The sequence below is a fragment of the Serinus canaria genome, chromosome 22, assembly GCF_022539315.1.
Source record: "Serinus canaria isolate serCan28SL12 chromosome 22, serCan2020, whole genome shotgun sequence".
Classification (NCBI taxonomy): domain Eukaryota; kingdom Metazoa; phylum Chordata; class Aves; order Passeriformes; family Fringillidae; genus Serinus; species Serinus canaria.
In genome coordinates this window covers 1,583,844-1,596,712 of record NC_066335.1, presented here as the reverse complement: position 1 = coordinate 1,596,712, position 12,869 = coordinate 1,583,844, and the positions used below count along the sequence as shown (strand labels likewise).

The window sequence follows — 12,869 nt, the reverse complement described above, 5'->3', positions numbered from 1 at the left end:
ATTCCATTAGGAAAGCTGAATCAAAAGGATAGCCTGGGATCAGGTCACTGCCAATAAGAAAGTTAAATGTAGGCACCGTGTTTTCATAAAACTAGGGAATGTCTGAGGCTAGTCTGACTGCTCATTTACGCCTAACCTACATTTCAGCTGGAGCTACAAGCCAAAGAAAGCAGCTGGTTTTGTCATGAGCTGTTAGCATCCAACACAATCCATCACTAAAACTTTCACTGGTGTACCACCACACATACCATTATTGTCATCAGACTCCTCTTCATCTCTGGACTTCCTCTTAGAAGAGGGTCTATGCCTGAGTGTGTCTGGTTGGGCTAAGTGCTGAAAGTATCCACTGGATGAAAGTTCACTCTCCTCCTCTTCATCCTCCTCCTCCTCCTCTTCCTCCTCCTCAATCTCAAATGTAGGCTCTAATTGAGGCATTGGTCGTTCAGAGTCGGAGTCCTCAAATGGCTCATCCAGCACTTCTGTGGTTTCTGAGATGGTTTCAGTGACAACGCTGCTGTTGTGGTGCTTACGCTTGCGGACCCGCCTCTTCCGATGCAGAATCGGTTTCTGAAGGTAGGAAAACAGAAGATATCTTACCATGGGCAGTAGAAATGAAACACTGGATAAATACAAAACATGAACAGCAGAGAGCTCCCTTCTAGAATCCAGAATTCACTGGAAATACTCTCTGGCACCTGCCCCTAGTTAGAATTTTAACAGCTGAAGCTAAGAGCCCATCCATAACAACACTTTAAACACACTACAAAACAGATGTGAACACCTTAGAATAAGATGCAAAAATGATACAGCAGAGAACTTTTTAGTGAAGAAAGTGTTTGCTTAGACACACTGATAGAATTCACATCTCCATGGTAAATAATTTTAAAGACTCTACACTCTGATTTCAGTTGCTTAGAGAGCATTTGTGTTTTGCAAGCTTCTTTAATAAGTAGGACTGTATCTGTTTCTATTTTGTATGACTGCGAAAAGCTTCAATAACTAAATTAGAAAAAAAAATCAAAAGCACAAGATCGAGGCTAGACTCAAAAAACTCTCAATCTCCTACCTCTGATTCACCAAAAACCACCACGAGAAAAAGTCAGCAGGAAATACTCTGGAACACTGACCATGTGCCCCCTGAACACTCAATACAGACCTTGTGAACTGCACCAGCTTCAGAAAGCCCTGACACACAGACAAAACTGACTGGCTAGCAGCCAGAAAGACCAAGAAATAAGGCACACACCTTTCGTTTCAATGTTGGCTTGGTGAGAACAGGTGGAGAGCTTGATCGAGGACTCATAGGCTCATCATCTTCCTCCTCACTGCTCTCACTGAAACACCTCAGGAGTCCCCTGTCACTGTCACTGTAGCGCCGGGGTAATCTGTCGCAGTCCTCTGGGAATCTGCATTTCAGTGGCTCTGGGTTCTTTTTCAACTGGCCCCTCCACCTTTCCACAGCTTCACTGTGCTGCCGGTGGGGAGCTGCAGATTTTTCACCTTTGCCATACTGTCCCTGGGAAGCTGCAGATTTTTCATCATCTTCAGCATACCGGCCTCTGGAGGCTGGAGATTTCTCCTCACATTCACCACATCTTCCTTGCAAGGCCACTGACTTCTCCTCACAGTCACTGCACCTGCCTCGTGAGGCTGTTGACTTTTCCTCACATTCACTGCACCGCCCACTGGGAGCTGCTGTTTTCTCCTCCATGGGCAGTGCTGGCTCCTTCTCACAAAAGGGCTCATGAACTTTTTTGCTCTTGCGGTTCCATCGACCTCTTCGTGATGGCTGACTGTTTGCAGGAAGACTATCCAGGGAAAAAATGTGCTTGTTTGGTCGTGTAGAATTGGCTGGAGCAACAATGTCTGGCTTTTTTTCACTCTCTGTTGGTGAGTAAGGCTCTTGCTCTTTCTTCTCCCATGACACAGATTTTACCATCTGATTGAAATAAAAACAAATAGATTTCACACTTCTGATTTCAGCATAAATGTCTATCCTGAATTTGATTCCACAAAAGTGTTTGAGAAAAAAGCCAGAAAAGTTTAACAGAAGTCACTTTTAAAAATCCAGGATTAAAAAACAATTTGACCTTTAAGAGATTAATGTAGTGCTAATTGCTACTCCTTTCCTCAGAGGTGATAATACACCTCACTTAGCTTCCCAACAAGTCACACAAGTGGTGTGCCAGAATGCTGACTTCACCTTGCTACATTCAAACACAGTATTTATGAATTTTCAAGAAAAAAGTGAGGAAAAAACTTGAGGCTACTTTTCCATTAAAATGCACCATTAGTTTAATGTAAATACAGTAACAGCAGATAACTTTTCTCTTAGTATTCTACTTGGTGCTCACCACCTGATGCAAGAGTGCAACCCTTTCAAGGATTGCTCTCTAGACTCTGCCTTGATGCTTTCTCGAGTTTTATTTTCTAATCTGAAACTATAAAGATACATAAACTGACCATGACTGCACTGCTTTTTATGACTATGACAAATGCACAAGCTTCACACTTGAAATTTTCCCAGCTCTGCCTCCAAAAGCATTAAGTATACACGACATGCCACACAGAAATAAGAGATTCACTCTTACACTGGTCTCTGGATCCTTTTCTTTCTGCTTTTGTTGCTCTTCGTTTTCCCCATCCTCTGTTTCCTCTTCTTCATCTTCAGAGACAACTGAGTTGGAAACGATGACAGGTGTCCAACGCAGGCATTCAGCATCCACATCGATGGGCCGGACGTTGGTCCGAAGCTTTGCCATGTGCTCCTGGATCAGCTTCTCACGACGGATGATCACAAACCTGAACAGCAAGAATAATAATAATACTCTGATCAATAACAGGGACACACTGGACAGATGTATTTGAGAAAATATATTTCTCTCAATCACTGCTGCCACGAGTAACTTCAGAGAGAACAGAAACTCATTAAAACAATACAGTTTGCAGTGCCAGAGAAAGTATCTCACAACTGATGGGGTGTTAAAATTCTTTCCACTTCTTAATGGTGAAGCCATTATCCTTTCCTGGGTAACATTCAGCTGCAGAGTATCATTTTTATAAAGGGGTATAACGTTGGGGATTGAGCAATATAAGGTGAAAGCTACTGAAGAGAAATAGAAGGACTGCTCAAGAAAAGTTGCAGTCTCACTACCATAGTGCATTTTGTTTAAGGGTCTGAGAGAAATATCATGGGTTAAAGGTATACTGGGAGATGAGAACATAAAATATTCTCAAGTTTTCCAAGTTTCAACTGTAACACAAACACAAGAGAATACAACCCCACTCACCAGACTGTTATGGTCTGGAACAAGACTAATTCCCAGTATTTCACCTGACTTGTCAGCTGAGCAAGCAGGCTACCTCTATTCTATACCAACACACTTCATCTCTCCCAGTGATCTGTCCCTCTATTCAAGCATTCCATGTCAACCCACACAGTTTATGGCATTTTTGAGACACAGGAAAAAGGAGGGAACCAACTGTCTGCTCATTGACTGAAAATAAGGAGCAGCTCTGCAGATCTGCTTTTCTTTGCTTTATTTACGAGTGTATCAGACAGAAAACATGACCAGGAAACCAACTTGTTCTCTCTCACAGCAGCAAATTACTCCAAATTCCACATCTGCAGTGCTACACAGCTGGACACCTGAACCAACTTTGGCACTGATTCTTGCACTGCACACGAGTACCACAGTCTCAGTATTTGGACACTGTTTGTAAAATCAAGTTTATTAGCTGTGACTTATCTTCAAACACCATTAAATGTCAATGAAATCTGAAGGTATTTGGGATTACAATGGGACTCCTGTACTCACTGATCACTACGGAAGTCGAGCATTCGTAGGTGATGCAGAGTGGAAGTGATATCTTGAGGGCAGATTCCAGTCAGCTTACTCAATTTCTTGATGCTTAATTGCTTGTCACGTTGATGATAAAGGCACTCCAGTATGACACTTTTCCAATAAGCCATGTAGGACAGGCGCCCCAGGTCTGACAGGGGCTTCTCTGGGGATCCTGCCTGACCCTCACGCTTTGAAAGCAAATAGCCTAAAAGACACAGAAGAAAAGATTCAAAATATTAACTTCTGTTTCCACCCTTAATTCTACAAAGGTCTCAGATAACAGCTTAGTGCTGCCTACAGGATGTAGATGACAGCTCTGAAGGATACTTTGAGTTGTTGGGCCCATTTTTTATTTGTTTGTTTAAACTCCTGTTATTCAGTGATTGGGTGAGACATTTCTGAACTCTGCTGCCATCAGACACTGACTGCAGGTAATGCCACGAGATGGCAGCAGGTGTCTACCTAGAAATTACACCCAGCCTGAAGCACAACTGCAAGAGCAACTTTGGAAATGACAGAGGAAAACCACATTCTTAAAATTAATATGACTAATGATTTCCTTGAAAATTCTCTACTGTCAAACTTCATACTGGAGAGTACCAAGCTCTATTTGCACAGATTTCATTAATTTAAGACTGTGAGACACTGCACAGGTTCAATAAAGGCCAAGAGGTTACAGCCGACCCAGTGAGACAAAGGGGATGGATGAAAGATGACAAATGTGCCTTCTCACTGCTCTTCTACCATAACCTGCATTTGTTGATTTCTCAAGATACATCCTTGAGTTCTGTTGTTTCACCAGTATTTTTAGGAGATCAAAAACTTATCTACAAAAGACATCATTCTGATATAATTCTACCAGTTGAGTTTTCCTCTGAACTCCAAAATTTCTGTGTCCACAGGGAGGGCTGTACTAAATGGCCCTAGGTGTAATAAACAAGGTATAGTTACAGAGCAAGTTTCCCTTGATGTTACAGAGATACACATACAAATCTCAGAATTACCTGAGTATTCAGAGCTTAAGTATGTCTTGTTTTATTGCTCTCAGAATTAAATTAAAAGGTAAGACAGTTTTGCTGAAGACACTTATTCACCTAATCAAGCTGCTGAAGATTTCCATGAAGTTTTACAGGTGGCTTTCTGAACAAGGAACTACATGCACAAGACAAGCTTCTGCTATAAAAATCACTGTACTGCCACAAGCCTTTAATTTCTACCTTAAGCTGCTTACACAGAAAACACTGGAATTAAGGGGAAAATGATCAATTTTTTTTAGAGCCAAAGCTCCAACAAAAAGAGTAAATGGTGAAGTTCAGATAATTTTGTGACCTTTAGAAGCCTTTGTCCTGAAATGTGTTTTATTTTGAAAAATATCTGCTTCTACTATTAAGTCCTTTAAAATATGACAAGACAGACTGAAAAAAGTAAAGAAAAAGTTCCTTACTGAAGTCAATTAGGAACCTGCCATAGCCCTTACGCTGGTATTGTGGAAGAATCATTATACAGGAAACATTGTACTTCTGTTGGCAGTGTTTTTCCTGTTGGGAAAAAAAAAAGCATCATATAATAAAAACAGATCAGTAAGAAATAGTGTAAGTTCATCTGTAAAAGTGCCTAAGTGGTTCTGTATCAAAATAAAGTGAGATAGGAAGCCACAGTCAGAGTTTCTTAGGAATGATAAAGCCAAGGAAAGACTTTGAAGAGACAATATTAAAGCTCTACCATCATTCCAGATAAGAAAAACAGAAAGAATGAAAACTTGACATTACCTTTTGCTTAGATAGTGTACAGTCAAGAACATGGGCTGCAGAGAAGGTAAATTCTAAGGATAAATCTGAAGGCAGCTAAGCTGCAGCAGAGTGCAATATTCCAGTGATTCTTTAAAATCTAATCTCATATCTGCTGTTCTGAATACTAAAGAAAAAGCTTCAAATAAAACTATTTTTAAATAATTGAAATAACTAAGGATAAAAACCTTTATCTGAAATCTTGGCCCTGTTCCCTCAAAAAAAAAAAAAAAAAAAAGGCTTCAAATCATTGCAAAGTTGCCAAACTTGTTTGGAAAACAATGTATATATAGAACAAAAGGTGAGATAAACAGAATTACCAGCAGTTCTAGCTCACAAACAGCAGTACCCAATCTCCACCAAGAGCAGGAAGTAATTTGAAAAGTGTTTTTTCAGCCACAAAGCTGCAGTACAAGTTCCTTAGCAAGTATATGCTATTCAATATTCCAGGAAATTTGGGTTTACTGAATGCAATATAAACAAAATCTGGTTGCAACAGATGTCTGTACCTGTATTACATAATTTATTATATAAAATGCAAGAGCCTAAATGACAACAATGTGAAGAATCCAAAGCAGCACTGCTCATCACACCAAACAATCTGTACCAAATACTCACCTTGGAAAAGTAGCCAACAAGGTGACAGCCCTTGACATCATTCTGTGTCAGCACATAGAAAAGAAATGGCTCCACATCATAATAGAGAGTCTTGTGATCCAAGAAGAGTTTAGCTAACAAGCACAAATTCTGGCAGTAGATAGTGCTGACATTGCCATCAACCTTAGAGACAGGAGGAAAAGTTCTGTCACTCCATTTGCTGTTATGTAAGGACAGGCTTCCCACAAGTACCCCTGTACATCTGAAATATCCTAACATGAGAGAAGACTCCTCTGTCACAGGGAGCATCTCAAAGGACTTAAAACTTCCACAGAACAGAGGCTGTGACCAAGTCACTGTTACACTCAATAGCTTAAGAGATAACTTCAAATTAATTTTTGTAAAATAAAAACCCCAGATTTTTCCAAAGTGAGTCTTCTGTGTTTTACAGATGAATAATCTGTACACAAGGTCAGTTCCTACTGGCTGCTTGCTTGTTGTTCTTCACTCCTGGAAACTCAGGAGTTGCAATGTTTCAAGAATGAAGATGTTTAGCACTATGAAAAATTCATCACATGATTAGGTGTAGGACCCTAATTTATAGCTAAGAGCAAGCAGCTTCATTTCCTAACTTACCTCAAAGACTGATATATTATTTTTTCTGTAAATTTCATTGGCTGGAGGATGAAACCACCCACATTTTTTCATATGCTGTTGGAGAATAGTTCTGCTTTTCATATATTTTAGACAGAATTCACAAAGGTACAACTTCGGTAGCCTGTAAGCAAAGATAAAGAACAGAGACTGAAGACAGATTTTGTATAAATTTCCTCACCCCCACTGACAAAGAGCTTGCTGAAAACAAACCCACTATACACTCACCTTGTGTGTGTGCTAATGAGGGCAAAACCACATCACCACAGTTAAAGTCATGACACTTATTCTGTCACAAATGCATATTTAAAAAATGCCTTTAATGCCCTGCATAATTACATTGACATTATTAAGTTCTGCCAGAAGAAATATATTAAAATCCTAGGAAGAAAACCAGTAACTCTTCCCAGTTTTCCCAATAAATATTTCCTATTCCCTTCTTATCCTCACTGTCACAGACAACACCCCAGCTGTCTGCACACACCTTTGAGTGATGGTCACATCACCACCTACCCATCTGCTTTAAAACTGTTTCACACACCACACTGACATGCACAACTGGAATGCAAGTATCCCAAAATCCTTGTGATTTAACTCCATTTTTATACACTGTAGCTTCAGCAGGAATGTCTGTACAGCTGGAATCATTCCCCATGACAGACCACATGTTCTCATTAAATGGCAGAATAAAGTTTCACTTCATTTTCTTCCTCTAGCCACAGCCCTTACAAGTCATTCCTCCTTCTGAATAAAGTTCAAGGAGATTGCAGTTTAGACAACTTGCAAAGTTCTTAAGCAAGAGAACAACAAAGCAACTACACGTGCAGCACTGCAGAAGAATATTTCAGACACCAAAATGTAGGAACCAGCAGATTTCTCTGCCTGCTGGAGCACAGCTTTCCCATAAACTCTGGAGAAGAACAAAGAAGAGTCTTACCTTGAGTATTCCTGTGGATATGGGGAGGAGTACCAGGTCTGGATTTCGTATTTGCCAAATTCTATAACAGAAGGGCAGCGCACTTGTGGATCAGGAGGCCCAGTCACCCCTACTTTCTATGCAAGGGGAAAAAAACCCTTGTTTTTTTCATGAATTTCCAAGTGAAAGACTTTTAATATTAAATAAATGAAAACATTTTGATCTAGACAGTCCATCCTGCTCGAACTCACTGGTAATTAGGAAGATGCAGATGTTGCTCTCTGACACTAAAAACCAGTACCAGTCACACTTCAAGCAACCATGGGATTTACAAAAAGAAAGAATTAATAAACATTATCATAACCATGTATCTCCACTACCATTCACAGTGTTGCATGGCATAGTTTTAAATACAAATTAGTTGAAAGTGCAGTTTAATACAGTCTTTCTTGACTCTTACTGTAACTTCCTTACTTGTTATTTCAATAGTGAAGAACAGAAACATAAACTGCTCCTGAGGTTAAAAACTAGAACATGAAAGGATTTACATCACACATTAGTGTCTTCCCAGCTCTGATGGACTACTGTGAACTTTACATTTAACTTTACCTGCAGTGCTTGCTCCTGAATATCTCGAAACAACTCCATGTCTTTTTCATTCAAGACATCCTGGCTTCCAAAAAAACGCTCCTCACTTTCTTGTTTTCCATCCCAGCCATCCTGATTGTCTGTAAATGAAAGAGGGAATTGTCTTCACACACATTTACAGAAAAGTATTTGCTTTTAGTGCAGTGACAAACAACACCTGGCTGCATTCACACACTGTGCCAGGTTTTTTTGATGGGATTTTCTATTCAGATTTGGGATCACAAAGCAAGAACAGGTTCTAGATTTGGGACCATGTAAGTACTGTCCTACATTTAAGCAGGCCCAAATGTTGCCACCTAATATTCATAGTACCATGAGGGCATAAATGGCTTGCCACTAAGCCTGTTTTTCACAAACAAGGATCACAGCTATTTAAACACTGTCCCCGGCAAAAGAAAAACCAGGATACCTACATTTGTCACCTTCAACAAAAACAAACAAACCTAAAGAAAAAACCCAACAAAACCCTCAGACACTTCACCTCACTGCCAGCTGTTCTTCCAGCACCTGCCAGGTTAATGCAGGTAACTAATCTAAAGCTGTAAATATAGTATTTTATTGTGGAATGTTTCCCAATGCCTGCTTAGGAACAATTCAGGACCATCCAGCATAACTTTAAATATCCAAATACAGAAATTAAATAAAGGTCCAGGCACAGATAATATCTTAAGTAGAAAAGTAAAAAAATAGAAGCAAAGCAGAACTGCATTCCAAAGGGAAGGGACAGTTTTCAGCAAGAAGATGTCAAGCTGCACAAACAGGCTCCTCTATGGCTGAGAAATGTAAGGAACATTTGCATGCATCCATAGATTGGAAACTCTTGGGTCTGTCAGACTGGTTTTAGTTATCTATTTTCCATTTCATGCTTCTGCCCTCCTGCTCCTAATTTTTAGGAACCACTGTCTATGTTATTTCTTCCAAATGTGCCATTATTTAGCCCATTTCCTAGGCTGTCTGCAAATGCCTCCTTACCAATGGGCATTCTACCTCACTGTAATCATTTAACCCCTCACAACACCTTGTCATCATATATAAAGAGGTTAAGATCTCTAGGGTCACCTCCTTTTTCCAGCTTGTATTCTACCTCAATGCACCAGAGCTAAGTGCATTCCAGTGTTAACTTTCAGCTCAAAGTCTCCAGCCTCTAACAATTCCAGTCAGTTCAACCTCCTAGCCTTTGAACATTTGCTTGGCATACAGGATACTTACATTGGCAGGGTGAAAAATCTTTACCTGTGGGCCATTCTGAAGTGCTAGATTTCCTGGTACCCTTTTTCCTGATCCTATACTGCTGAGAATAGTCAACCACTTCTCCTCGAGCTTTTCGTCCATCAGGGGAAGGAGTGAAGAATTTAGTAAGGCCATCTATAAGCCCTTTGGTTTTCTTATTAAACTTCAAGGTGTTGCTGCCATCTCTGCAGAAGTCCAAGACATCTGTCTGCTCCAGGTATCCTCCTTCTGAGGATGCTGACTGGCTGGACACAGCCATCTTACGCTTCCGACCCCGACCAGGACCGGTGCGAACTTTGCTGAAAGGACCTTTAGATCTAAAGGATGAGAAGGGAAAAATGTTGTCAAAAGATATGGAAAGGTGGCCTACCATCTTCTCTGCCTATTTATCAACCCCACAGAATGTGCACTGAAAAATTTAATAATATGGGAGTCATCAAGAGTCTGTACCCTACAGCAGGCAGGATTTGAACATCTCAGTAGAAGGTGCTGTACAATTTTTCTTACACTGAACATTATATCAAACTAGTAGAAGGTGCTGTACTATTTTTCTCTGCACTGAACATTATGTCAAACTAGTAAAGGTGCTGTACAAGGTGCTTTTTCTTTGCACTGAACATTATGTCAAACTAATCTGAGTATAAACAATAGATTTTCACCAAATTTAACGTTAGATTTTAAAATCAGTAACCAGAACTAATAAATTGCACAGAAGGCTTCATTTTATGCAATCACTGAACATTTACACTTGTCATTTGCCATAGTTTTTGTACTGATAGGAAATTGTTGTAAAAATTCCACAGAAAGGCCCATCCTTCATGTATTAACTGTTAGCTAAGAACCTAAACCACTGATGGTCACCTTACTGAAAACAGCATTGCTCTCCAACCAGCTGCAATCTTTAAGACTGCAAACTTTAAAACTCTATTGAAATGGAAGCCATCCAGCAAAAGAGATGACATGAACAGCAAAGTTTGTCTATGACTATAAGGGATACTTCAAAAATAAATAGTAAATTACTACAAAGAGTAAAGAAATCTTGGCCAAGCACTAAGGTTACTTCAAGTCTTTCACAGCCCTTTTCAGAAAATCTCTAATAAAGAGCTCTTAGTTGTAAAAGAAAACTTCTCACAAAGCAGACGAGAGACTTTAGAAACACCCCTTGTCCTACAGAATTCCACATCTTACTCTTCCTTGCAGAGACTTACGTTGTGGTTTGATTCTTTAACCTGTTTTTAGGACGTCCTATTGGGTTAGCATAGCGTCTTTTGATCTGTGCTGCCTTCTTCTGTAAAAGCTTTCTTCCTTTCTTCCGTGGCCGACATATTTGACATATCCACATACCTGTAAGACACAAGTCTCCATCACTGAATGCAGAAGACATCTACAGAGGACACAAGGGAGAAATGCAGCCCACGGGCCTTCTGAGATTTAGGGTAGGAACAGCACCAAATACATGGAAGAAGAATCATGGGTATGCTTCAACAATCTAAACTCAAGCCCTTTTAATATTCCCCAGCTCCCAAAGAGTTCCAAACACAAAGGAAGTCTCCTTAATTGGAAATACATCATCAGAAAAGCATAATTAAATGGTTAATTATCCCATTATCTGCTTATGACTATACTTCTTCCAACTATCTTATATACGGAAGTTTTCTTCTAACTGCCAAGGAAGAATCTCCCAGAGATAATCTGCTGTCTGATTGGAAAGAGAAGTTCATTTGTCCAGAATATTCTACTGTCCAAGTGCATATCCCTTCAAACACATACGAGCCATCTCTTTCTTTTGTACAAGGCTATTCATGCAAATGAAAGCTGATCATCTTCATCTGTAGGGATCACTTCTATTCCTTCAAACCTCAAAATATTTTTTTAAATCCTTCACAGAGAGCAATGTACAGGAAACAGGAGACAGTGAAAAAAACCTGGATGTGAAGTTCTGACCCTTTGTGAAAGGTAATTCCATACTAAAATGAGCTCAATGTAGCTAAAAGAGGACCAAATAGGTGGAAGCATTGCCTGCCACTGATCCTCTTCCAACACCATCTTAAATTATCATTTTCACCACAAAGTCCTCACCTTTTGGCATCCTGGTAAGAGGAGGATCACAGCATTCCATGTGAAAGCCACGGTCACAGGAGTCACAAAACAGCATGTTATCCTGTTGAAGACATAATGTCTCTTTATATGTGCATCACCATCAAGCCCTCCATGCATCTGTCACCATTTCAGAGAACAGGCACACACCGTTTTCAACTACAGACAATTCAAGGTATTTCACAGGTCTCAGAGTACCAGACTAAAATAAAAGCTGTAGATATTTGCCTCTAATACAATTTTATTTTCTAGTTTAACACAACAGCCCCAAAACTGGTATCCACCTCACTGAATCCATGCTTCCCTATACTCACAGCATTTTTGCCTTGATCTCTGCAGGAGCTGCACGTTTTGCATTCAATACACTGCCATCGCAAGGCTTTCACCCGAACGGTCAGCTCTGGAGAGAACTTCAAACAGGACGGATGACCTGCAGGAAAAAGAGAAAATGTTACTGGTAAAATCATTCTCCCTCTGTTCATGGCCATAGGTAGCTCATGTAGAGACTACTTAGCCAATTACGTATTCCCATGCAGAATTTTGGCCATTCAGATACTCCTATTTTTTGGTGCTTCTAGTCTTACCTACCTATAACACAAACCAATGCCCTAGACAGCAAACAGTAGGGCCACATACAAAAAGAACCCAAAGCTAATTCTTCATAACTGAATTGAGAAACATGGTGAAACTGGTCTTCATTGCCACATTAAAAAAACCCAACAAACTTCCAGGAGCCAAATGAGTTATTTGTGCTAGGTTAATTTAGCTGCCTCCTCTCTGGAAGCTAAGATTCAGCTGAACTATACTTGTGTATTATTTCCACAGAGGAATATTCCTCACATGGCAGGGTCAGCAGGAGTGACTCCACCATTAAATTCCTACTAGATGCACACTCCCTCTGTGCACAGGGCAGCACCTGGCAGTGCCCCAGCTTTTCTGTCTCAAGGGAAGGGGAGGCAGTGGGCACCTACCACTGTTGCCACAGTCAGCACAAGAGATGAGCTCTTCAGGTTTCTTCTCCCGATTTTGCTCTTTTGTACCAAGGCAGAAACTGCAAATTGGAATTGGTTCAGCAACCGGCTGTGAGGAAAACAG

At 40.2% G+C, this 12,869-nt stretch overlaps 1 protein-coding gene across 1 annotated transcript in view; it reads right to left on the bottom strand.

Annotated features, from left to right (window-relative positions):
- Positions 1-12,869, bottom strand: part of KAT6A (lysine acetyltransferase 6A) — a 30,154-nt gene that overhangs the window by 5,699 nt on the left and 11,586 nt on the right. The window contains exons 4-17 of the mRNA XM_009097676.4: positions 12,746-12,854; positions 12,089-12,204; positions 11,757-11,838; positions 10,886-11,021; positions 9,681-9,994; positions 8,409-8,527; positions 7,821-7,936; positions 6,866-7,007; positions 6,251-6,412; positions 5,290-5,383; positions 3,819-4,050; positions 2,592-2,802; positions 1,247-1,939; positions 249-567 (exon numbers count right to left, since the gene is read on the bottom strand). Of these exons, the coding sequence (XP_009095924.3) occupies positions 249-567; positions 1,247-1,939; positions 2,592-2,802; positions 3,819-4,050; positions 5,290-5,383; positions 6,251-6,412; positions 6,866-7,007; positions 7,821-7,936; positions 8,409-8,527; positions 9,681-9,994; positions 10,886-11,021; positions 11,757-11,838; positions 12,089-12,204; positions 12,746-12,854 (2,845 nt within the window). The remainder of the gene's footprint in view (positions 1-248; positions 568-1,246; positions 1,940-2,591; positions 2,803-3,818; positions 4,051-5,289; positions 5,384-6,250; positions 6,413-6,865; positions 7,008-7,820; positions 7,937-8,408; positions 8,528-9,680; positions 9,995-10,885; positions 11,022-11,756; positions 11,839-12,088; positions 12,205-12,745; positions 12,855-12,869) is intronic.